The sequence below is a fragment of the Hemibagrus wyckioides genome, linkage group LG04 (genome assembly GCF_019097595.1).
Source record: "Hemibagrus wyckioides isolate EC202008001 linkage group LG04, SWU_Hwy_1.0, whole genome shotgun sequence".
NCBI lineage: Eukaryota > Metazoa > Chordata > Actinopteri > Siluriformes > Bagridae > Hemibagrus > Hemibagrus wyckioides.
Window position 1 is genome coordinate 12,895,388 of NC_080713.1, and position 27,945 is coordinate 12,923,332.

At 38.9% G+C, this 27,945-nt stretch overlaps 1 protein-coding gene across 2 annotated transcripts; it reads right to left on the reverse strand.

Moving 5' to 3' along the window:
* Positions 1-8,871: 8,871 nt before the first annotated feature.
* On the reverse strand, positions 8,872-27,210 carry sec11a (SEC11 homolog A, signal peptidase complex subunit). Of its 2 annotated transcripts, none has more exons than XM_058387564.1 (6): positions 26,921-27,210; positions 25,743-25,869; positions 24,781-24,930; positions 9,411-9,530; positions 9,283-9,340; positions 8,872-9,205 (listed from the first exon to the last, which is right to left on the reverse strand). In XM_058387564.1, exons 2-6 carry the CDS (start codon positions 25,823-25,825, stop codon positions 9,155-9,157), a joined length of 462 nt encoding a protein of 153 aa, XP_058243547.1. In that variant the 5' UTR covers positions 25,826-25,869; positions 26,921-27,210; the 3' UTR covers positions 8,872-9,154. The 2 variants fall into 2 exon arrangements, with proteins under 2 accessions (XP_058243547.1, XP_058243546.1); XM_058387563.1 differs by having other exon boundaries at positions 25,743-25,852; positions 26,921-27,207.
* Between the last annotated feature and the right edge of the window lie 735 nt (positions 27,211-27,945).

Genomic DNA, 27,945 nt, shown 5'->3' on the forward strand with positions numbered 1-27,945 from the left:
GAATGTAATACGGAGCTCACTGCTGCTGCATACAAAACTCCGACAATGCACACAGCGATGGCGGTTTTGGACGAGACCTGGTTGGACTTCTACATTCTACAATGAAATTTTCAGATGTCAAGGGCATTGCTTTCATGTGACGCGCCATTGTTGTTAAACTACCGGAACCTGTAATAAAGTTTTGTCTAGGCTTCTGATTGGCTAGGCATGCTCCTGATAGCACTTAACAGGGCATTTTGTGTTTTCATGTGGACAAAGATATTTTTAACATGTAGGTCATGTGGACAGAATTAAAAAAAAAAAAAGTTGAAAAATCTCAGTTTTTTAAATAATACCCAGCTACGTGTGGACATAGCCTAAAGTCATCACTAACCACAAACTTCCTTTACCGCAAATTTGGATGCAGGTTTTTTTTGTAATAAGTAACGAAAATGCAGAACAGAAAATGTATCAGAGTAAAAGTATAGAATTTGTTTAAAAAAAGTAGTGAAGTAAAAATAAAAGTTGACAGAAATATAAAAACTCAAGTAAAGTACAAAAACTCTCAAAAAATACTTAAGTACTGTAACGAAGTAATTTTACTTCGTTACAGTACACCAATGAGTGTGTGTGTGGGAAAGTATGTATTATGACCTAAACAACCTCTCATTTTCTTCCATTGCTTTGTGGTCCAGTTCTAATGCTCACGTACCCATTGTTGGTGCTTTCAGAGGTGCACCAGATATGCAGCCTCATATTCAAAGTGTGAAGCACTGTGTATTCTGACACCTTTCTATCAGAACCAACATTAACTTCATCAGCAATTTGAGCAACAGTAACTCGTCTGTTGGATTGGACCAGCCTTTGCTCACCATGTGCATCAGTGAGATTTTTATGATCTTTGTATATATAAATATATTCATTCTGTATATTTACACATATTCTGTATGTTCATATATATATATATATATATATATATATATATATACAATATATATATTCATCCCCATCCCAGGATCTTGCTTTATCTCTGAACAACTCCATATCTCAACTTCAGCCACTTCTCATAACATTGGGGTAACTATGGACAATCAGCTGTCCTTTTCCACCCATGTTACTAATGTCAAAAGCTCATGTCGGTTTCTTCTGTAAGAAGGATTTGGCCATTTCTATCCACACAAGCTACTAATGTCTCTTGTCATTTCGAGACTGTACTACTGCAACTCCCTTCTGGCAGGTCTAACTCTGAATGCAATTCGTCAACTGCAAATGATCCAAAATGCAGCTGCACAACTTGTTTTCAACCTGCCTAGTTTCTCACACACCACGCCAATGCCTTGCTCCCTCCACTGGCTTCCAGTAGCTGAACGCATTAGATTCAAAATACTCATGCTTGCCTACAAAGTCAAGAATGGACCAGCACCATCTTACCTCAAAGCTCTTGCACTGTACCTCACTACCTCCAATCCACTAGCACTGCTCTACTTGTCCCACCATCTCTCAGGGTGAGAGATAGGTATACATCTAGACTCTTCTTTGTTCTGGCACAGAAGTGGTGGAATGAACTTCCCCTAGATGTCCGTACAGCCAAGTCACTGACTGTCTTCAAACGCGGGCTGATGGCTACCTCTTCCTGAAGCACTTAACCCTCCTGTTGTGTTTGTTTAGGCTAACATTCATAGTGTTCCCAGTCACTTTTGACCGGGATCATTTTATTCCATTATAAATCCACAATAATACACATATTATTGCATAATGTTGTATTAGATCTTTTTCTAAACTTCAGCTCTTGGAGAACATTACAAGTTTTGAACTTTTTCTATTTGCTGTGTATGTCCTTCAGGCCTCATTCACTTGAACTTATACCACTCATTTCTTTTAGGGGAAAAACATTATTTAGACATTATTTTGACTAGAACAAACACTAATATGAAAACAATTGTACTACTTATTACAGAGTACTTCACTGAAATGTCTACCAAAGTCACTTTTTGGAAACCAGTTATATTTTTTAAACTGTGGCACAAAATAACAACTTTTGTGTTCCTGGTCAAAACTGACTGGTATGATTATTTATTGAATGTACACAGGGAAAACTTAACTATATTACAGAAGTAATGCTGTCATGTGATATTACCAGAACACATGTCACACTCTTCCCCTCATTGTCTGAGTGTTTTGATATGTCACATGTTTATGTTGCAGTAATTTTGCAATTCCACGTATTTTGGCTCTTGGTTCGTACTTGCTGTCATCAGCGTATACTTAACCTTGTTCCCCTTAGTGTGCTGAGTGTTTGGATATGTCACAGGTCTATATTGCAGTAATAGATAGATAGATAGATAGATAGATAGATAGATAGATAGATAGATAGATAGATAGATAGATAGATAGATAGATAGATAGATAGATAGATAGATAGATAGATAGATAGAGGTAAGGTGAGTGAAGCCTCTAGAATGGTGCAAGGGCTCTGTGCTTGTTTCTAATTACTGTTCATCACTAGTGGAGTTAGATGCAGACCTTTTTATTTACCACGTGAATTCACTATCACTTTCATTTTCGGAGTGTACATTCCACCCAGCGCTAACGCTAAGGAGGCTCTGTGTGAGCTCTATGGAGCTATTATTGAGCTGCAGAATGCTCACCCCAACGGACTGTTTACTATCGCTGGAAATACAATGCAAATCTCAAGTCTGTTCTCCCTAAATTTCATCAGCATGTGGACTTTGTGACGAGAGGGGCGAACACGCTGGACCTTGTTTACACAAACATTCCCGGCGCATATCGTGCGGAGTCCTGCCCCCACCTCGGCTACTCAGACCACATCTCTGTTATGTTGATTCCAGCATACAGACCACTCATCAGATGCTTTAAACTGGTTCTGAAACAGGTTAAAACCTGGCCAGCAGGAGCCATCTCTGCTCTTCAGGACTGTTTTGAGTGCACTGACTGGGACATGTTCAGGGAGGTTGCAACCAACAGCGACTCTATCGACTTGGAGGAGTACACGACATCAGTGTCCGGCTACATCGGCAAGTGCATCGATGACGTGACCATCTCCAAGACCATCACCACACGCTCCAAGATTAAAGATTAAAGATTCAAGAAGCTTTATTGTCATTTCAACCACATATAGCTGACGCAGTACATAGTGAAATGAAACAACGTTTCTCCAGGACCTGGTGCTACATAAACATACAACATAAAGATCAAACACAAGAACAACACAAAGCTATGACCAAAAGTTCGTCCAAGCCAACAAACAAAGCAAACAAAGCAACGACAAGACAGTGCAAAAATAATAAATACAAAACACAGGACACTTAGCACTGAAAAAAAAGAAAAAGAACATGCAATGAAATGTAAATGAAATGTAATAAAATGAGATGATGATGAACTTTGGGGGCTGACAACATGTATTGTGCAAAAATACAATATAGCAGCAGTTGAGGTAGTGCAAAATAGAAATAAACATAAATATAAATATAGCAGCAGATGAAAAACACAGGGGTTGAGGTAGTGCAATAACTATCGAAAATATAAGTTATGCGTGTGTGAGTGCGTGTGTCCACACAGGTGAGAGAGAGAGAGAGAGAGAGAGAGAGAGAGAGTGTGGGTGTGTGTATGTGTGTGTGAGAGAGAGAGAGTTTTGTACAGTTCAGTCCTGGGTGTTGAGGAGTCTGATGGCTTGAGGAAAGAAGCTGTTCAACAGTCTGATTGTGAGGGCCCAAATGCTCCGGTACCTCTTTCCAGACGGCAGGAGGATGAAGAGTGTGTGTGAGGGGTGTGTGGGGTCATCCACAATGCTGTTAGCTTTGCGGATGCAGCGTGTAGTGTAAATGTCTTTAATAGAGGGGAGAGAGACTCCGATGATCTTCTCAGCTGTCCTCACTATCCGCTGAAGGGTCTTGCGATCCGAGACGGTGCAATTCCCAAACCAGGCAGTGATGCAGCTGCTCAGGGCGCTCTCGATGGTCCCTCTGTAGAACACAGTCAGGATGGGGGGAGGGAGATGGGCTTTCCTCAGCCTCCTCAGGAAGTAGAGGCACTGCTGGGCTTTCTTGGTGATGGAGCTGGTGTTGAGTGACCAGGTGAAGTTCCCTGCCAGATGAACACCATGGAATTTGGTGCTCTTGACGATCTCCACAGAGGATCCCTCGATGGACAGCGGAGAATGGTCACTCTGTGCTCTCCTGAAGTCAACAACCATCTCTTTAGTCTTGTCGACGTTCAGAGACAGGTTGTTGGCTCTACACCATGCTGTTAGCTGCTGCACCTCCTCTCTGTAAGCTGACTCGTCGTTCTTGCTGATGAGACCCACCACGGTCGTGTCATCGGCGATCTTGACAATGTGGTTTGATCTGTGACACAGCAGTGGACTGAGCACACAGCCTTGAGGAGCTCTAGTGCTCAGTGTGGTGGTGCTGGAAATGCTGTTCCTGATCCAGACTAACTGAGGTCTCCCAGTCAGGAAATCCAGGATTTCCAGAGAGAGGTGTTCAGGCCCAGCAGGCTCAGCTTCTCAATCAGCTGCTGAGGGATGATTGTGTTGAATGCTGAACTGAAGTCTATGAACAGTATTTGTACATGTGTCCTTACTGTCCAGCTGTGTGAGGGCAAGATGGAGGGTTGAACGCATGTGAAGGCATTGTCCGTGGAACGGTTAGGATGATACGCAAACTGCAAAGGGTCCAGTGAGGGTGGTAGCTGTGTTTTGATGTGCCTCATGACGAGCCTCTCGAAGCATTTCATCACGATTGGTGTGAGTGTGACCGGACAATAGTCATTGAGGCAGGAAACCATAGACTTCTTTGGCACAGGGATGATGGTCGTAGTCTTGAGGCATGTTGGGATGATGGAGCTGCTCAGTGAGATGTTGAAGATGTCAGTGAAGACATCTGCCAGCTGCTCTGCACACTCCCTGAGCACTCTGCCAGGAATGTTGTCTGGTCCAGCAAACTTCCGTGGGTTAACTCTGCATAGAGTTCTCTTCACGTCAGCCGTGGTGAGACAGAGCTCCAAACAGAAGCCATGGATGACTGCAAAAGTGCGTGCTTCCCTGAAGTCGAGAGACTCTGCCTTCAGAGCAGGGGACAGGGCAGCCTTAAAAACAGCAAGGCCCAAACTGTCTCGAGCCATCAGACAGGCGAAGCGTGCACATGCCCAGAGAATCCACGGCCACTTCCAGGACAGTGGTAACTCCCGGCGTATGTGGCAGGGCATTCAGGCAATCACGAACTACAGGACAACATCACCTGCCTGTGACTGACGCCTCCCTCTTAGACGTGCTGAACAACTTCTACACTTGGTTTGAGGCACAGAACAAAGTTACAGTGAGGAAGACCATCCCTCCTCCTAATGATCAGGTGCTCTGTCTCATCACAGCTGACGTGAAGAGAACTCTATACAGAGTTAACCCATGGAAGTCTGCTGGACCAGACAACATTCCTGGCAGAGTGCTCAGGGAGTGTGCAGAGCAGCTAACAGATGTCTTCACTGACATCTTCAATATCTCTCTGAGCAGCTCCATTGTCCCAATGTGCCTCAAGACAACAACCATCGTCCCTGTGCCTAAGAAGTTTACGGTTTCCTGCCTCAATGACTATCATCCTGTCTCACTCACACCAATCGTGATGAAATGCTTCAAGAAGCTCATCATGAGGCACAGCAAAACACAGCTACCACCCTCACTGGATCCCTTGCAGTTTGCGTATCGTCCTAACTGCTCCACAGATGATGCCATCACCACAACCCTCCATCTGGCCCTCACACACCTGGACTGCAAGGACTGTTTAACAGTACGTACGAATGCTTTTCATAGATTTCAGTTCAGCATTCAACACAATCATCATTCAGCACCTAATTGAGAAGCTGAGCCTGTTGGGCCTGAACACCTCTCTCTGCAACTGGATCCTGGATTTCCTGACTGTGAGACTTCAGTCAGTCCGGATCGGCAACAGCATCTCCAGCAGCACCACACTGAGCACTGGAGTTCCTCAGGGCTGTGTGCTCAGTCCACTGCTGTTCACTTTGCTGACTCATGACTGTGCAGCAATGCACAGCTCCAACCATATCATCAAGTTCGCTGATGACACGACCGTGGTGGGTCTCATCAGCAGATCATCAAGAGCACCAAATTTCTCGGTGTTCATCTGGCAGTCTTGGATTGCAAGACCCTTCAGAGGATTGTGAGGACAGCTGAAAAGATCATCTGAGTCTCTCTCTCCTCTATCACGAACATTTACACTGCATGCTGCATCCGCAAAGTAAACAGCATTGTGGATGACCCCACACACCCCTCACGCACACTCTTCACCCTCCTTCCATCTGGAAAGAGGTACCGAAGCATTGGGGCCCTCACAACCAGACTGTGTAACACTTTCTTCCCTCAAGCCATCAGGCTCCTCAACACCCAGGACAGAACTGTACAAAACTCTCACTGTCTCTCTTTCACACACACACACACACACAGGACTGAAATGCACAAATCTCTCTGTCTCTCACATACACACACTCTCTCTCTCTCACCTGTGTGAACAAATTTAAATTGTTCATTACCTTTTGCACTACCTCAATGTTGATATTTCATCCGCTGCTGTATTTATGTTTATTTCTATTTGCACTACCTCAACCACTGCTACTGCAGTTTTTGCACAATATGTGTTGTCAGGCCGTTATATATATGTTATAATCATATATGTTATTAGTTACCTGTTTTTTTCTACAGTTCAAATGTTGTACATTATTTCATTTTATTTAATTTCCTTTTACATTTCATTGCACATGTTCTCTTTTTCGGTGCTAAGTGTCCTGTTTTTTTGTGTTGTCTTTGCTTTGTTTGCACCTAGTTGCAAACAAACTTCTGTCTTAGCTCTGTGTTGTTGTTTTTTGTGTTTAAACTTCATGTTGTATGTTTATGTAGCACCAGGGTCCTGGAGAAACGTCGTTTCATTTCACTGTGCACTGCGTCAGTTATATGTGGTTGAAATGACAATAAAAGTTTCTTGAATCTTGAATAATGTGCTTTGCAAAGCAAGCACTACTTATAAGTATGTGAGATAGTAATAGTGTGCTTTGCATAACAAGCACCACTAATAATAATAAGCAGGTGAGATAGTAATAGTGTGCATAGCATAGCAAGCACCGCTAATAATAATAATAATAATAATAATAATAATAATAATAATAATAATAATAATAGTAAGCAAGTGAAATAATATAGGTTGATAGCAAGCAACTCAAATAATAAATATAGTTGCAAGCAACGACGATTGGGCCCAAGCAATGGCGCCATTGCTGCCCAGGTGCACCAGACACAGTGGGCCAGTGGGTACATGCATTTAAAAGGGAAATACCAAAAGGACAAAAGTGACAATTTGGGTCAAATGAAACTGATCACAGCAATGTACACTGATGGCAAAAAGAAAACTGACTCTCCCACTAAACTATATCAGGACAAAAGTGACAGTTTGGGTTTAAAGAAACAGATCATAGCAATGTCCAATGATGTCAAAAGGGACAATGACTCTCCGTCTAAACTATATTACTATATCAGTTTATACAGCTCTGGAAAAAATAAGAGACCACTGCAAAATAATCAGTTTCTTATGTTTTATTCTTACAGGTGCATATATTGGTGAAATGAACAGTTTTGTTTCATTTTTTGTGAACTGCTGACAATATTTCTCCTAAATTCAAAATATAGCTATTGTTATTTAGAGTGTATATTTAAAGGAAATGACAACACATCAAAATAACCCAAGATCATGCAATATTTGCAGAGCTTTAATAACTCAAATAAAACGAAATGCAAATAATTTGTGAACAAATTGTGTTAATGCTTTGGCTAAATAACATTCGGAAATCAGTATTTGGTGGAATAACCCCGAATTGCATGTGTTTTGGCACGCTCTCCACCAGTTTTCCACATTGCTGTTGGGTAACTTTATACCACTCTTTTTGCAAAAAAGCAAACAGCTCAGCTTTGCTTGATGGTTTGTGACCATCCATCTTCCTCTTGATGACATTCCAGAGATTTTCAATAGGGATCAAATCTGGAGATTGGGCAGTGGTCTCTTATTTTTTTTCCAGAGCTGTATTTATGAAAAATATGCATAAATATTGATTGATTACTAAATTTATTGCTATACGTTATATATTGATATATATGATGATATTATGATATGATAATATTATTAATATTATACTAATATAATATACATCATACAATTTTTATTTTCCTGAAGTGTATGTACATTTTTTGACTGACTCTCTCTATATAAATTGTGAACATGAAGCCATATTTAAAAAAAATAAATAAATAAAGGGGAAAGAGCTCTATCTAGTGGACATAGTTTAGTACTGCAGGAGTCAGGCCAAAACCATGTCTAGTCAATGGACTGATAAATGTAAAAATTTGTTGTGAGCCATTTGAGCATCACAAAATCATGAAACTAAGCAAACTTACTCACAACTAGTTGTTTTTTCTATGTAAAATGTTTTGAAACATTTCCACTGTTAAGATATAATTTTCTATGGCCACACTGGCCTTTCTCATAAACAAGATTTCAAAAAGTGACACACTTCCTGCTGCCAGTTGGTGGCACTATGATTGAGCCTCAAAGTTGTCATATCCATGTGATCAGATTTCTACTCTTAACATAATCCTATGGTTTCATGTAGAACACTTACTGTACACAGAAGTTATTAGCCACTTCCTGTTTCCGTTTATTCACCATAAGTTTAAGGGCTCCTCACGGCTGAACTGTTCCCTTCGCAATTTTGCATTATCAATGTCTTGAAACCATATTAGCCTGGGTTGGTGGTGGTTGTATCAATTCACTAGGAGGAGTATTTCAAATTCCATTACTAAATAAGAGAAGCTGTGAGGTTTTTTTACTCATTTATTTTGATTTAATAGAAATGTCTGAGCTGTAGAAACAGGTGTCAATTTTGAACATATGATGAAAGCACATCAGACAGAAAAACTCAAAGTATTTTCGGTAGGCTATAGCAAGATGTACAAAAACAATGATTACCAGTGTTATTTTAATCTTTAACCACAATTCTTGACTGTTACAAATATTTTGCATAAAAAGATTTAGCAGGCTAGCAAAACTGGCATGGGGAGTTTGTGACTGCCTTGCTTTATCATGTCCTTGGTGGCGAAGGATTACTCCCGATGTACCAAAACAAAGAGTCCCAGCATGCACAGGACAGCATACTGTATAAAAACAAAATAAAAATTCAGAATATTGTGTTAAATAAAAAGATTTATCAAAATGCATCAACAATGCTTACCTTAAACTTAGGGTAGTCATTCATCAAAATTGTAACAATTCCTATGTAAGGCACAAACCTAAAGAGGGAAAATTATTAGTAATAGTTTAATACCACATAAAATGTTTGTATGAAATAAATAAACCTACCCTCTTGCTCTGCCCACCACATCCTTTTTCTCCAACCAATGCTGTCCCCTCTTGTATAGGCCTCGGTCATCTACAGAGTTATTATCACCTTTTGTCAGGAACTTAATGTCCCCATTTTCCCTAAAGAAGGTGAAAACAACCAAAATGTAGTTTAATTAAAACACAAACATTTAATAAAAAAAAAATCAATGAAGAAAGTATTTCTCCCCAACATATTTAGTTGTAAAAATCAATACACATTTAAAGTACAATAAATAATCATTTTTATACTTTAAATAAAACAAAAGAAAACAAGATAATTCATAAAATATTACAGAGAATACAGAAGAAAATATATACATGTATAATGTATAAAATGGGTCATAAATTAGATCTAGATATGGGGCTAATTAGCAAATACATTCTGCCATTAGCCATTAGATTAATGCAATTCTGTTTAAGACCCAATTCAAACTGCAGAAACAATCTAAAACCTTAAAAGGAGAAGTTTGCATTCATGGTGAAATCACTACAAGAACACCTGAAAGACTGAAGGAGGAGAGAGCAAAACTGGCCAAATTGGAACAAAAGCTTGAGGAAGGAACTAATATGAGTAAAATTGATTTCTTTACACAGTTTCAGTTTAGAGAATTCTGACATGCCCTGTACAGAGCATAAACAATTTTATTTTGTGCATTAAAGCAACTCCTTAATAAAATCTACATACCAATGTTAAAATTGTAGATTTTATGATCTGAAAAATTAATCCAAGATAAAACAGGTCAGATTTGTCTACCATTAATGTCATGCAGCAGTAGCAGCAATGACAACAAAAACCAAAACACACAAATAGAAATATTTTAGGGAAAAGAAAAGAGTACAATAAAGTACAATAACCTGCACCACATTTAACTAGATTCAAGATTTAAGATTCAAGAAGCTTTTATTGTCATATCAACCACATATAGCTGGCGCAGTACAAAGTGAAATGAAACAACGTTTCTCCAGGACCTGGTGCTACATAAACATACAACAACAAGTTCAATACAAAACAACAAACAACACCACAGAGCTAGGACAGAAGTTTGTCTTAGCCACGTAAAGTGCACAGTGTGCAGCTAGGTGCAAACAGAGCATAGACAAGACAGTGCAAAAAGACAATAAATACAATAAAGACAACACAAAAGAACACAGGACACTTAGCGCTGAAAAGAAATAAAAGAACGTGTACTGGAATGTAAGTGAAATAAAATAGATAAAGTGAAATGATGTAAAAAAAAAAAGTATTGTGCAAAAATATTGTGCAAAAATACACAGCAGCGGTTGAGGTAGTGCAAATAGAATATAACTATAGCAGCGGATGACAGGTAGAGGTAGTGCAGTAAGTAATGAACAGTATAAATTATGTGTGTGTGTGTGTGTGTGTGTGTCCACACAGTCAAGAGAGAGTGTGTGTATCTGTGTGTGAGAGAGACAGAGAGTTAATATACAGTTCACTCCTGAGTGAGTGTGTGTGTGTGTGTGAGAGAGTGTAGAACAGTTCAGTCCTGAGTGAGAGTGTGTGTGAGAGTGTAGAACAGTTCAGTCCCGGGTGTTGAGGAGCCTAATGGCTTGAGGAAAGAAACTGTTACACAGTCTGGTTGTGAGGGCCCGAATGCTCCGGTACCTCTTTCCAGATGGCAGGAGGGTGAAGAGTGTGTGTGAGGGGTGTGTGGGGTCAGCCACAATGCTGTTGGCTTTGCGGATGCAGCGTGCGGTGTAAATGTCTGTGATAGAGGGGAGAGAGACTCCGATGATCTTCTCAGCTGTCCTCACTATCCGCTGAAGGGTCTTGCGATCTGAGACGGTGCAGTTCCCAAACCAGGCAGTGATGCAGCTGCTCAGGACGCTCTCGATGGTCCCTCTGTAGAACACAGTCAGGATGGGGGAAGGGAGATGGGCTTTACTCAGCCTCCTCAGGAAGTAGAGGCGCTGCTGGGCTTTCTTGGTGATGGAGCTGGTGTTGAGTGACCAGGTGAAGTTCTCCGCCAGATGGACACCAAGGAATTTGATGCTCTTGACGATCTCCACAGAGGAGCCATCGATGGACAGCGGAGAATGGTCACACTGTGCTCTCCTGAAGTCAACAACCATCTCTTTGGTCTTGTCGACGTTCAGGGAGAGGTTGTTGGCTCTGCACCAGGCTGTTAGATGTTGCACCTCCTCTCTGTATGCTGACTCATCATTCTTGCTGATGAGACCCACCACGGTCGTGTCATCAGCGAACTTGACGATGTGGTTGGAGCTGTGCATTGCTGCACAGTCGTGAGTCAGCAGAGTGAACAGCAATGGACTGAGCACACAGCCCTGAGGTGCTCCAGTGCTCAGTGTGGTGGTGCTGGAGATACTGCTCCCGATCCGGACTGACTGAGGTCTCCCAGTCAGGAAATCCAGGATCCAGTTGCAGAGAGAGGTGTTCAGGCCCAGGAGACTCAGCTTCTTAATCAGCTGCTGAGGGATGATTGTGTTGAATGCTGAACTGAAATCTATGAACAGCATTCGAATGTAGGAGTCTTTGCAGTCCAGGTGTGTGAGGGCCAGATGCAGGGTTGTGGTGATGGCGTCTTCCGTGGAACGGTTAGGACGATACGCAAACTGCAAGGGGTCCAGCAAGGGTGGTAGCTGTGACTTGATGTGCCTCATGACGAGCCTCTCGAAGCATTTCATCACGATTGGTGTGAGTGCAACGGGACGGTAGTCATTGAGACAGGAAACCGTGGACTTCTTTGGCACAGGGATGATGGTCGTTGTCTTGAGGCACGTAGGGATGATGGAGCTGCTCAGCGAGATGTTGAAGATGTCAGTGAAGACATCTGCTAGCTGCTCTGCACACTCCCTGAGAACTCTGCCAGGAATGTTGTCTGGTCCAGCAGACTTCCGTGGGTTAACTCTGCATAGAGTTCTCTTCACGTCAGCTGTGGTGAGACAGAGCACTGGGTCATTAGGAGGAGGGATGGTCTTCCTCGCTGTTGTGTTGTTCTGTGCCTCAAACCGAGCGTAGCTACCGAAGTCCGAGCAACCGAAGCGACTGAAGTCGTTCAGCGCATCTGGAAGGGAGGCATCACTGTCACAGGAAGGTGAAGTTGTCCTGTAGTTGGTGATCGCCTGAATGCCCTGCCACATGCGCCGAGAGTCTCTGCTGTTCTGGAAGTGGCCGTGGATTCTCTGGGCGTGTGCACGCTTCGCCTCTCTGATGGCTCGGGACAGTTTGGCCCTTGCTGTTTTTAAGGCCGCCCTGTCCCCTGATCTGAAGGCAGAGTCTCTCGATTTCAGGAGAGCATGCACTTTCGCAGTCATCCACGGCTTCTGGTTGGAGCGTGTTGTGATGGTCTTGGATAGTCACGTCATCGATGCATTTCCCGATGTAGCTGGTCACTGATGCCGTGTATTCCTCCAAGTCAATAGAGTCGCCGTTGGTTGCAGCCTCCCTAAACATATCCCAGTCAGTGCACTCAAAACAGTCCTGAAGATCAGAGATGGCTCCTGCTGGCCAGGTTTTAACCTGTTTCAGAACCGGTTTAGAGCGTCTGACGAGTGGTCTGTCGAGTGGTCTAATAACAAACTAATCCTTTGGTAAATCACATTTTGCTTCTAAATACAGCACTTAGTCAGCACAACTGTCTAACAACTTAACACATCTCAGTTTGTTCATTTTATTCCACTCTTCCTTGCAAAAATGCACCAGACTTATGAGATTTAAAGAGGATTTCCTGTTCACGGGTCTCTTCACATGGTTTGGGGTAATTTAGGAGGGCTTGAATGTATCCTGAAGAACATAAGTGATTGTTGTCACATGCATGGAGTGAAGAGTACTTGCCAGATATTACTTTAACTCCCTTAACTTTCACATACTGTAGGTCTCTTTACAGCCTGTTTTATAAGCTTGTTTTTACAATGTCACTGTGATGCCATATTTTCTCCACTTGTTGTTGAGGGCCTTCACGATGTTCCACAGTACATCTAAGGTTTTGGAAGACTACTGTGCCCCACTCCTGATTGATACCTTTTGACAATGAAACCATTTTCAAGTTCTTAGCAGGTCATGGCTTGAGCAGTAGGCTAAACAAGATGTCCTGAAAATCCATAGAAACAGTTGATGTTTATTTGGGGCTAATCATGTACTTGGTTAATTCTGAGGACAATAAGATGCCCATTATAAATGGTTGTATATACTTATGCAACCAGATTATTGTAAGTCTCCCATGACTTACATGATATGCAGTGGACGGAAAAACTTGGAAATATTGCTTACAGATGGGTGCATTTCTTTACCATGTGCATTGCTAATTTTTCCACCACCGCAACTAGCTTACATTTATATCAGTGGTAACAGTGATCAAGTATAAGGACAAGTATAATCATCTTATTACACTTTCAGAGCCTAAGCTATTGGCATAAATTGATAGAATACATAGTAATACAATTAATATAAAATCGAAAATATAATACATTAAACATGTATAGCCTTATTTTATGGACTTTCGAATGTACACAAAAAAATAAACGTGACCTATTATGAATTTGAGTCAGCAAATCTGGAAATGTTGGAAGAGTGGATCAATAGTACATCTTTTTGAACAAATCAACATGGAGTAAATGCTTAGAATTGCTATTTTTGGACACCAAATTCTCCTACTTATACTATGTGCTAAAGGTATGAAGATTTGTGATGAAAAAGTACATACTCTTGAGTGTGCAGCAAAAGACTATGCAAGTACTTACACTTAAAAAGGGGTTATGGAAGAAAACTAATGCCTAGTTACGCATACAGTCACAGTAAACAAACTCCTATTTGCATTTCAGCTTTTCTTCATTTATTTTTCTACATTTTATTTATAACTCTCTAATTTGTGCCCTATATACTTACCATCACAAAACACCTCCTCCCTCAAATAAGGAGGCAATATTAGCTATAAAATGTCCACAGATCCATACTGTGAAAACCTATCAGAAACATTAGACCACATGAGTACCTTTCTATTCCACTATTTAGGAGGGATAGTGGGGATAGTGGGTGAGAACTGGGAGGCAGACCATGTTTTGTATGTCTGCAGGATGTTCATGCATGCACACACATTCTGTAAATTCTTTATAAATCATATTTATGATATGTGCCTCTTAATTTTAGATCTCTGTGTATAAAACAATACTTTCAACACACCTCCTCTTCACAAACTAGAAGCAGCTACATTACCTTAAAACACACAAGCATATCCTAAGCATGCTGATTTTCATAAGCTAAGATGAGCATAAAAGCCAGAGCTATTACCATTGCATTGACAACACAGACAAAATCATGAAGACCCACATACCCACTTCCTTTGTCTATTGCTGCTTTTAGACATAATATTCTGGTTGATTTGGTTGGGATTTAAAAAATAAAACTGGAGTAAATGGGAAATTCATATCTGGCACCAGCAGGGTTTCTGTGGCTGGATAGAAATAAATTGTAGGTAAAAAAAAGTAATTTAATATAAAGACAAAGAAATATTAGAAAAACACATCTCCCTTTTCCACTACATAAACTATTTGGGCTACATTCAGTTCTTTTTGAGTGTTTTTGTGATGCAGTTGGCCACCAACACTTTCCCCCTTTTAACTTTATTCACACAATGACCTCCAGTTCCCGCTATCTTTCAACCCTAGGAAATCAGCTAATCATTCTCCCTGTTGTCAGATGTGTTACAGAGCATCAGATTAGAAAGAAAGGTTTAGAAAATCTTCCATTTCTTTCTTTCTACCCAATTCCTACATATCATTCTTTCCCTCCATTTGCCTTTTCTTGATACAACCCATTCTATAAAAACAGGTCCTGCAGATTATCATTTCCAACAATCCCACCACCTGGTGGATCCCAACCCTTCTATAACACACCAGACCTGCCACTGTATCATTCCCATCATAAATGACTCACTCTTCCTAGGTATGGAAGTGTCTAGGAGAGGCAGCAGTGAAATTTTTAACTAGTTTGTTTAACAGGGTTTTAGACAATGAGAAGATGCCTGAGGAATGGAGAAGAAGTGTATTAGTGCCAATCTTTAAGAATAAGGGTGACTTGCAGAGTTGCAGCAACTATAGGGGAATAAAGTTGATGAGCCATACAATGAAGCTATGGGAAAGAGTAGTGGAAGCTAGGTTAAGGAAGGTAGTGGAAATTTGTGAGCAGCAGTATGGCTTCATGCCCAGAAAGAGCACAACAGATGCAATTTTTGCTCTGAGAATTTTGATAGAGAAGTATAGGGATGGTCAGAGAGAGTTGCACTGTGTGTTTGTAGACTTGGAGAAAACTTTTTACAGGGTGCTAAGAGAAGAGCTGTGGTACTGTATGAGGTATAGTAAGTCAGGAGTAGCAGAGTAAGTCAGGAGTAAGGCAGGACACATATGAGAGAAGCTGGACAGTGGTGAGGTGTGCTGTAGGTCAGACAGAGGAGTTCAAAGTGGAGGTGGGACTGCATCAGGGATCGGCTCAGAGTCCCTTCCTGTTTGCTATGGTGATGGACCAGTTGTCAGAGGAGGTCAGACAGGAGTCTCCTTGGACAATGATGTTTGCAAATGACATTGTGATCTGTAGTGAGAGCAGGGAGCAGGTGGAGGAAAACCTGGAGAGGTGGAGGTTTGTGCTGGAGAGAAGAGGAATGAAAGTCAATTGTAGTAAGACTGAGCACATGTGTGTGAATGAAAGGGAGGGAAGTGGAACAGTAAGATTACAGGGTGAAGTGGTTTAGAAGGTACAGGAGTTTAAGTACTTGGGGTCAACAGTCCAGAGTAATGGAGAGTGTGGGAAAGAGGTAAAGAAGCGAGTGCAGGCAGATTGGAATGGGTCAAGAAAGGTGTCAGGAGTTCTGTGTGATAGAAAAATATCAGCGAGAATCAAGGGGAAGGTGTACAAGACAGTGGTGAGACCGGCCATGCTGTATGGTTTAGAGACAGTGTCACTGAAGAAGGGAAAGGAGTCAGAGCTGGAGGTAGCAGAGCTGAAGATGTTGAGGTTCTCTTTGTAAGTGACAAGGTTGGACAGGATTAGGAATGAGTACATCAGAGGGACAGCTCATGTTGGACATTTGGAGGGCAAAGTTGAGAAGGCCAGATTAGGATGGTTTGGACATGTTCAGAGGAGGGAGAGTGAGTATATTGATAGGAGAATGTTGGACATGGAGCTGCCAGGCAGGAGGCAAAGAGGAAGGCCAAAGAGGAGGTATATGGATATAATAAAAAAGGATATGAAGCTAGTGGGTGCAAATGTTGAGGATGTGACACCTGAAGGGAAAAGCTGAAAGAAGAAGTCGTCATCATCAATCCAGACCAGGTTTGTGAATTTAAGGTATGGCATGGCATGGCATGGCACATGGTATGGCATGGTATGTTTACAGTAATTATAGAAACTCTGGCTGGGGCAGTAAGAACCAATGTAAACATAAGTGACACAGAAATACGACCAGAGGAGTGTTGTATATCCCTGTATGCAGATGATGTTTCACTTTATCTCAAATAACCTGAGACCTCTATTGATACAGTTCTCATAATAACTGAAACTGAAACTTACAGTGATTTTTCAGATATAAAATTAATTTGGATAAATCTTCATATATCAATATCTGCAAAATTCAGATATTACAATGATATTAAAATAAATGTTATGCCTAATTTAGAAGACCTTTTCAATATCAAGTTATAATATTAATCAGAATATGCCATAACACTTATCAACTCTTCCAACTTCTGGAAGGATTAATATTAGAAGAATAAATGTTCTCCCAAGGTTGAATTTCCAATTCCAATGACTACCATGTTATTTGACTATTTGAGTTTTTTTAAGGACAAATCAATTGCACTTGGAATCAGAACAGGCCTAGATTAATATTCTCGATTTACCAAATCCAAGAAAAAATGGAAGGGGCTTTACTACTTAATCTCGAGTTATATTAGTGAGTTGGTTTTTAACAGACTTGAATCCCTCTGCTATGGGACTGAATCTTTCAGGTGTCAAGCAAGACTTATGTATACTGTTAATAAAAAGGCAGATAATATAAGGTTCAGTTCATGCATAATAAGTTCAGTGTCAAATTCTCTTTCAGTGTTGAAAGAAAGTAGGAAGTTGTTAGCCATCCCAAATAAGTGATTTTTTTTTAAATCTCTCCTTGCTTTTAATCCTAATCCTCTCTTCCATACAAAACAATGGGCTTTACTCTTGGATGTTAAAGGGAGTTTTGGTGCTGGGTGATTTATTTACAGATGGCACAATGAAATATTCTCAGTAGATTACTCATGAATTTGCATTGCCCAATAAAGATTTTTATGTTTCTTCAGTTGTGACAAATTTTCACATTCAGTTTCTTCAGCTGTGACCCATTCTGAATTAGAAAAGATTACATATTGAAGTAGAAAAGCGGTTTTCTCCTCAGGTAGTACTAAGAGAAAAATATCTCTATAATATATTTTCAAATGCTGTTTTTTGACATTTGACTCTAAGGGTCACATGGGAACAGGACATTGGGTCTTCTTTTAGTGAGGAATGGTCATCTATTTTTACAAAAAAAAAAATTCAAAGGAAGCTTTAATAATGTAAGACTTAATCCAACATCAGCTTGCCTCCACATAATTTTGTTTGTTTTAAGTGGAAAGAAGGCACTTGTATATGCAAGTTATTTGTATATGCTGAATCTGTATATGCTGTTTTGTGATCTGCAAAGGCTGCTGTGCGAGACACAGGTTTACACCGGATCAGCTGGTCCGCACAACAACTTGACACAGGTTTTCCTGAAGCAACCCTCCCATTTTTATCTGGGCTTGGGACCGGCACTGCATCCAGAGGCTGGGGTTTGAACACTGGCTGGGAATCGAACCCGGGCCTTCCACTGAGCCACCAGTGCCCTTTGGTACCACTGTGTGAATTGAAAATAAATGAAAATAAATAAATAAACTCTGACAGAATCTTTTAATTCTTGAAAATGTGAAATACATTCAATTGTGTCTCTCTATCTCATCCAAGACTGCCCAAATCAGTCTGGATTTAAAGCATAACTCTACACAAACTCTTTGCTGTGGTAAAATCCTCGAAAGGGTCATCACCCATTTTATCCTCAGCTCTCTGCATATATATAAGGATGTCTGGCAAACATCATGTTATGGATGACAGCTCATCAGAGGAAACTAAACACCAGATCACACCATCTCACACAGATGTTCAATGTTGAAGTAGTTTAAGACAACCATCAATTCTTTGAGCCTAATACTGTTAATCTGATGCAGGTTTCTTCTTCTTCTTGTTAAACACATTAGAACATGACACCTTTGGTGGCAGACCACAATTTTTAGGTGAACCCAAGTAGTAGAATAGATAGAATTAAAGGAGACTGAAACAAACAACACTTGAAATTGTTTTTAATATACCATATTTGCAATAACTGCATCAAGAAAAGGGGACTACCTGATCTTGTTTACAGTAATTATAGAAACTCTGGCTGGAGCAGTAAGAATAAGGCTCCTGGCAGTGAAATTCATGCTCAATTGCATTAAGGTCTAACTTGGCCATTTTAAAAACATTTTCCCAGGTAAAGTCCTTTGGCACTAACTCCACTGTGCTTGACCAAAGAGCATGTTTGTTTTGGATCATAACAGCAACCACAGCTGATAATGGAGTCGATCGCTTATCATGTGGAATTTCTGCATTGTTCAATAGTCACTCTAATCTTCACCTTCCTACACCAATACTTTTCAACATATCATCACAACACTGACACCATTTGAAACTCATAAAATTGTCTATATGTTTGTGTAAACTGTTTTACAACTTTCTGGCAAAACACAACAAAGTTAATCAGCATATTGACAATCGAGGTCATGGCCACTGAGCGTGATGGTTACTTGAATAAATATTTAAAAGTGGTTTGCAAATTTCTAATTAATATTCTTGATTCAAATGTAAGCAAAGGAGCTGACTAGATGTGCTTTTCAGTGATGCCTGTTAACAGTGTCCGTCATTCCTATGCCAAGATCATCAATTTTAGATTCAATTTTAGGTGAAATTTCTCATGAAATTTGTATGTTTTTCCAAATTTAAGAACATATGAAAACTACAATGCTTTCTTGTTATTTTGATATAAAGATCATGTTTCGGAACCAATGTTTACTATCCTACATTTTTATTCAAATTCAGTGACCCGCGTAAGGTCAAGTCACGACCTCCAAATCCGCCATCTTATTACATCTACAAAAATGACTAAACGTAAAATACGCAGATACAAATCAACTATGTGAAAATTCTTTGGTGGAAATCTATTGGTAGGTAATCTACAATTATAAGAATAACATTATTACTTTTTTACATTTTTACTTTAAGTTTCTACTTTGTGTTACAACTTCCGATTTTGGTTCAAGGATCGAAACTAGGTCACGCCAATATTCTTTGTACATATGTGAGATCAAAAACTTTTAAACATTGATGTAGATGATCTGAGCCAATGTATGAAAAGGGGACCTGGGTCTTATTGCATTTGTGAAACCTGATCACTAGAGGTATATTATATAAATTTGTTGCCTGTGTTTCATAAATACTGTAAACAAAATATAATTATCTAATCTAATTAACTCTTTCAATTTCAAATTGCAATTTTTTTTATCATCATCCAATGAGCTTAAAATGTTGTGATTCAGTATACAAGCATCATAGGTAATATAAAAATGTGACTAAGTAGACACTTGTTAAAATGTTTAATTTACATACATTATACCGTTACCACTGTTTGATGCCATGTGTTACAAGCAGATATTGAGTGAAGTGAAATATATGTTATGTAGTGTGCTGGTAGTGTTATTAAAAGATCTCATGATGACGGTTGACTAAGAAAATTAAAAAATATATTTAACCTATTAACTAAATTATACAGAAACAATGTCAAATTTCATTTTAAAAAGTTATGAAAAATTTAATAGAAATCGCAGTCAGCTCAGGTCCGTGTTCCCCTATTATCTTAATAGTGTAAAAATTCCAGAAATAAGCATATTTTGCAAGATTTCGAATCATCATAACTTTTTTATTTATAAAAAATATTTTACAAATTTGAAAAGCTATTTGTTTCTTTACATGTGGACTACACAGTATTGCTGTTTAATTATTGATGACAACAGTTTACAAAAAACAGCTGTGGTTGCTAATCATAAGCTTATCTTTTCCTTTTCCATACTTTAGCCTTTTTATTACTTTGGTAGAGGTTAATCTAGGTCCCAAAACTTCTGTGGCTTATTTCTGTATTTCTGTGCAAATTCAAATTTGGCCTTCTGCATGTTACAGTTGTTGAGTGGATGCATCTTGTGGTATGGCCAATATATTATTACTCTTAAAGTTTACTTCAAACACTGGATTGTGATACCTTCACCCCTGCCCTATAGAGGTTGTTGGTGATCTTATTTTTGGGTTTTTCTTCACAGCTTTCACAATGTTTTTGTCATCACTACTATGGTTTTCCTTTTCCAGACCTGTTAAACAGACCTGTTAAATATATCTGGTTATTACAGCATCACTAATTTTCTTTTTCAGAATAGCTTGCTTTGCTCTCACAGCAGTTCTGTAGTATTTAAACTGATTTATTATTTTTAACAACAAAATACAATCTTCACAGGGTTAACCCAAGGTTTCAGATTTATTAAATGTGTTAATAATTACAATAACAGTTCAAACCTGGGCAACAAAAACGCCAATCAGTCACATCCAATATTTTTTGATCACTTAAAAAATGGCCAGGTTCAAACAAAAAAGTGCCATATTAAACAAATCTAGATTGCATTCTATCATCTCATATTCAAATCATATTCATCTTTTAAACAAACTGTCTTAAGTACATAGCAAAAACAGAGCTGACCTTGCTATGCCAATATTTTTTGAGAAGACTGTAAAAACAAATTGGAAATTGGAAACGTGGAGGAGACCATTACCACTTTCATAACATATTAAAATTTTATTTATTAAAATTACATCATCTGGATATATTTACATTGCTGTCAGCTGCCTGAATGAGTATTGCCCTGTGGTGCTGACCTCCACCATCATGAAGTGCCTTAGCTTTTTTAAACCACATCTGTTCCTTCTTGCCAGACACCACAGACTTGTTCCAAATTGCATACAGGAAAAGCAAATTGGCAGATGACGCCATGAGTCGAGTACTACACAAGGTTTGGTCCTTATCAGAAGTGAACTGACAATGCTATCTCAGTGGGGCAATAATAATAACCTTTGCTTCAACATCAGCAAGACCAAAGAGATGACCGTAAGGTACAAAAGGATAGCCACAAACACACCAACAGGGCCACTGTAGAAATAGTCAGGAGCATCAAGTTCCTTGGTGTGCATGTGATGACATTTCCTGCCTCCTGCACACCACATCAGTAGTCAAAGTGGCTTGTCAGTGACTCTACTTCCTGCAGAGGCTCAAGCAGTTTGAGCAAAATGACACAGATGCAATAAACATTGCAAACAAAAGACACATTCTCCCAAAACAGCACAGCAGCCTTCATCAAATTCATTTGCCACAGTTTTGGCAGTTTCTAAATTTGGCAGATCTGTGACAAGAAAATATCAGTTGTATTTGATTAAACAACTGATAACAGGGACCTCAGCATTTTCAAAATTATGAAGGGCAAGTAAGGTAAATTTAATAGCTCTAGTAAATCATATTTCTTTAAAAGTCTTTAAAATGATTTGTCACTGAAGCAATACCTTTTTTTATAATGTTATTGTATTATAGATTTAACTTAAATTGAATTAGCTTTTTGCCCTCAATATTTATTCAGTACTTTGTAGAAACATCTATGTCAGCAATTACAAGTCTTCTTGGACAATTCTCTGCAAGGTTTTGACACCAGGATGCAGGCAGTTTCTCCTACTCTTCATGGCAGATCATGTCAAGCACAATCATATTATTTGGGGAGTTTCTGCTCTCTTTAAGTAACTCCACGTTATGTTATATGTCAGACTTTGGCTGAGTCAAGGACATTTTAAGGCATCACATGTCTAATGCTGTTAGATTTAGGTGCTGGATGCTTTGGATGCCCTACTCTGCAGTTAAGTGTAATCTCAAAAAGGTTTTCTACAAGGACCACAAAAACCTTAAAAACAAAAAAATAAAAACAAATAAAATTTTTTGGGCTCAAACCGTAAATGTTTAGTTCTAAATATTTAGCCCTCCTCAATCTAATTTACAATAATTTGCATTAAAGAACAAAACGTACTTTTGCACATTAGTGCTAGGGGTTGTTTTCAAAAGTTTTGAAATTTGGCACACTGACTGGGAAGGGCCTGTGGAACATTCTGACCAAATCTTGGCCAAAAAAGTGCTGCCAATGCTCAAGCACCACCAACTGGTCAAAAACTTTAGATAAGCATCTCAGGACTTCAATACAATTTGTGCCTTCAATTCTTGCAATTTCCAATAGTTAATGTTAATAAAGTCAAGCTGAGTTGAGTCACGAAGAGACACTTTGCTCCACATCATAGAGAGATCATGTTTACCCTGAGAAGCCACATAAAGAAAAATAAACTGTTGGAAATCTACTCCAGAACAATGAGGCACAAGAGAAAACCCGCTCAAAGAGACGTCACAAATGCAAGTACATTATCTCCAGATCCTTACTGAACCGGTGCGTTTATTACAAAGCTTTAAAGCACTTCCATAGAATGACAAGTATGCAAAATTGATAAGTTAATGATTAGCATGCAACTCAGGATTTCAATCATTCTCTGTTCAAAACCCTTCTTTGTTCCTATTTATATATGTTTGTGTCTGTGTTGGATTGTTTTTTGGTGTTAGAGAAGAATAATTTGTTTTTGATGAGAAGTGTCTTGTGACTCGGACCTTGAAGCTGACCTTGTTTCTATGCTCATGGATCATACTGCATCCTGGATCCAAGAGAGTGGCAGAAGCATTTCCTAGCTATGGAAGCGATAAGCTACTGCATTTGTTCAAGTGCTCTAACATATGGGCTGTGACCACCACACTGCTCTACACATGGAATGGCACAGTGCTAAGGTGCTAATAAAATTTACTTCCAGGCCTGCAGAAAAATGCCTGGAGAGATTTCATTTATGGATGACCACTGTAAAGTTGAATACAGAAACCAGTCATACTGCACAAAAAGAAAGTGTGGCATAATTCCACTTCTCATTCTGTGATATGTTCATATGTATATTATATATGAGGGAACAGTCAAATATATGTGACATAAGTGATTCATGGTCATAGCACCACCAACTGAGCACAGGAATTGAGGATTTAAAAAAATAATAATAAAATAAACAAATGGATTAAATAAATAAAGAAAGAAAGAAAGAAAGAAAGAAAGAAAGAAAGAAAGAAAGATAATAACAATAATAAAGAAAAATATGTTCCAATAGTCCTTCTAGAGGTTTCATCAGAACCTTACCATGTTTGTTAAATAAGGGAAAATAGCTACATACACATAAGATTACTTATATTTATTGTTATAATGCCACAACCTAACAACAAGAAGTGGGGCATATAAATCAAATTTATAGTACTCATACAGGGTTAAATATATTAATATCTAATTTGGAGAACACTTTTATGATCTGGAATTGCAAAAGAAATTATAATTTTTTATAAATAATTCAGTGATGCCTTGGCAATGTGAACAGTTATCACATGATGCAGTTCCCATTTGTACGGTGTGGCTCAAGTTCACATAGGCAATGTATAAATACCCAATACTACCACACTGTCATAGCACATAAAACATCCTCTGAACACATGTAATTAATTTTAAATCATATAATTCCTGATTCAATTTTCAATTGTGAGTTCAATATGACAACACTGAAATGTTTGTTACTGATTAAATGTTAAATGGCAACACAATTAATTAAGCATCAGATTATGTATAAGAAAAAATTATTTAGTTATTTCATAATGCACCACGCAATTAAGCTGGTATTGCAGACGTATTAATGCATTGTTCCTCATGTAACATGTCAACAAAGAGAAAGCACCTACTGAATGTAACAGTAGTAATACTTGAATAATAGACAGTTTATTGATTGATTGATTTATTTAGGTGACACTTACCATGGGGTGTCTTCACAGATACATTATGTCATGCTACCAATATTACCATACCCTTTGTGCTTGATCTCAACGGTTTCGGCTTACAGATATATTTATTCATATTATTTTTGTGAGGTGCATGGCATGCTCAAAAACTCATAATACTTACATAATTCATCTGGATGAATTATGCCACATCAAAGGGTTAAGATTATATAAATGCTGCAGCAAAAGCAGAGATGTTGCTACATATGTTTTGACTCAAAGTCAGTAAAATTAGCATCAAAGACTTTACTTACTTCTCATGAATTTTGAGCACTCTGTGCACAATGGGGATCTCTCTGCCCTCAATCCTGAACACCACAATTTCTCCCACTCTGATTGGATCTTCAACTCGATTTGTGAGGAAAAGCAGATCTCCTCTGTGAAATGCAGGCTCCATACTGCCACTGAATCACAGTGAATACATTTTTTTCCCCCACAGTAACATCTCATTTTTGATTAAAAAAATCATCATACAGAGTTATATTTGTTATATGTGTCAGTTATATTTAGTCAGTAACTGTCAGATTTATTAGGCATTTCAATAAGGAGGAGAAAATTGTACAGGAATTAGGCTGAAATTGGAAACAAAATCTTATTAAGAAGCTGATAAGTATCCAACTTCTCTTTCTTATCTAGTTAGAAATATGAGTGAATGCATCTACAATTAATTTAGAAGCTACCAGTATGATTGTAGAAATAAATAAGACATGAGTTGAAGAATGAAGCTGCCACTGTCGCTAAAGGTATGTGCTGTACTGAATTAAATATCTTGTATTGAAGTATTACTTGTATTGCCCCCTGCTTGAGCTTATTGTCATGTTTCTTAAGCACTGGTCTGCTACCAATGTGTCAGGTTATAAGCTATTTAACATGTCTTGATGTAAATATCAGGAATTCTGATTTGTCATATACATCTTTTGAATAAAATAAGATAAAATAAGGAATTTGAGGGTTTGGACAATGAACCTGAAACACTGTCCAATATATAGTGTTTGAGGTCTCATGCTTATATATGTGTGTTCTATCTCCGGATTTATTCTTACAAAGAGAATTCATTTCAGTCGTTAACTGAAAACGTTTTGGGGTATAATTACTGTTTAACAACTAAAGCATAATTGTATACACTGCATTCAGTTATCGGCATTGCCACTTTTGTTGCAGGAGCAATATGGCCCACAGTCATCAAAAGTATTCAAAGCAGTTAAAATAGCCTTACCTGAGAACAACTACAATTGGGCTTTCGCTCCCAGTCACAACCATCAGGCCTTTCCAAATCATCAAGGCTGAAGACACAATCATGCCAAAATTCAGCACCTGGTAATACAGCTGAAAGGCACATCAAGCTGTAAGTTATAGCACTTTTGTCAATATTTTTGTGGCATTCCACATATTGCATATAGTTATACACCACCTGGCTTTAACTAAGCAAATGGGTAAGAGCCTTCCATTGTATAATTACTGCAGTAATTAATATGTTTCCACTGTCAAGTTATTTAACCCTAACTAAAGCAATGAGCATCTTCTCATATCTTAAACTACCATGATGGAAGACATATCTGATCATATCTGATCCATCATTGTCTAGCACCTACTGTAGAAGCCAGTGTTTTAATCTGGGGTTGCTTCAATTGGTCAGGTCTAGGTTCAGCAAAATTATGTGCCCAAAACATCGGCTGACTACTTGAATATACTGAATGAACAGGTCTTTTCCAGCAATTAATTCTTTTCTTCCGTAATGGCACAGCCATATTCCAAAAAGATGACAGGATTCGTCAGGCTCAAAAAGTGGTTCAGGGAGCATGAGGCATTATTTTCACACATGAATTAGTCACCACAAAGTCAAGACTTTCACCCCACTGAGAATCTTTGGGATGTGCTAGAGAAGACTGTACTCAGCCACCCGACTCTTCCATCAGTACAAAATTTTGGCAAGAATTTAATGCAACTCTGGACGGAAATAAATGTTGTGACATTGCATAAGCTTATCGAAACGGTGCCACGGCGAATGCGTGCCGTAACAAAAACAAAAGGCAGTCCAACAAAATATTAGTATGTGTGCGTATTTTTTCAGCCAGGCAGTGTATGTTAAGTTCTATATAAAACAAACCATTACATTAAGGCAGACTTAATGTGATCATCCATAATAATCCATTTGTAAGGTAAATAGTCAGCAAGCTAATTTCTGACTTCAAGCATGGTTTGTGATAATGTATACTTTCACAGTTTTAACTACCAGTCATTTAAATTAATTCAATTAGTCGTCTTGACGTATCTCATTGAGAGCGGCAACGAAACGCGTTCATTGTACAAAAGAGCTTGGATTTAGGTGCTGAACTGATGAGCTGACGTGTTCTAAACCATTTAGTGCAACGCCGCTAACGAATCTTTACCCACCTGGCGTTTATTCATTCGCCGAACATCGTCGAGAAAGTCTAAAGACAGCATTTTGTCAAACAAATATATCAAAGATTTATAGTGTAACTCCTGATAGTCGCTCAGAAAATAACAAATTTATACCACTTCTACTAATGCGTTAAATTCGAGGTTGCAACTTGTAATTCCCAATATCCAACCTGTAAAAGTCAAAGAAAACGCCCAATTAACATGAAATTTCTACTCGTTAACTTGTGTGGGGTAGCCTTCTCATCTACGAGTTCCTTCACTGTTGTGTTTTTCGAATTCGCTGATGTCGAAAATCGTCGTTGCAACCTGCGAATTACCACTTACGAGGCAGCGCAAATGTAGCGTATTTCCTAGGAACGGATGACAACTTCCTGTTTTGCAGCGTCCGTAGGAGGAAGCTGAAATAAGAGTCTGAGGTTTATATGTTTGCGTCACATATAGTTTATATAATTTCGCTTTAACAGTGTGTGTGTGTGTGTGTGTGTGTGTTTGGTGTTCCAGATTGTCCTATCTGCACCTAAGATCAGATAGGACAGAAATGGGCGTGGTCTTAACCGGAGGTTTTTATTTGAATGCTACCCACTATGCAGACGTAAATACATACTGGAAAACAGTAAAATAGCCTTGTGCTGCTGGAAAAAAAGCATTTCCCCACTGACAATTTTTAAACAAACAAGCAATCAACCAAAAGAACCTTATTGAATTCGTGAGCTTAAAAACAGTTTAAAAGCAATACTGCAGTTGCAATTTGTATCCATTTACTGTACATTATCAGTTCAATCTGAATAATTTATTAGTGTCTATGTGTCTTCTAAAAGATTTTATTTATAAAAGAGTCCAAAAGAAATTTTGGATTTCATTCATTTTGAAAAAAAAAAAAAACTGTTTTTTTCTAAACGCTTTAATGAAATGTGCCCAAAGCATGTCTGATTAAACCTGTATATGAAGACACCACAGGGTTAGCCACAACCTCAATATTGATTCAAGTCAGACTACACCATTAGCAGGTGTATGTG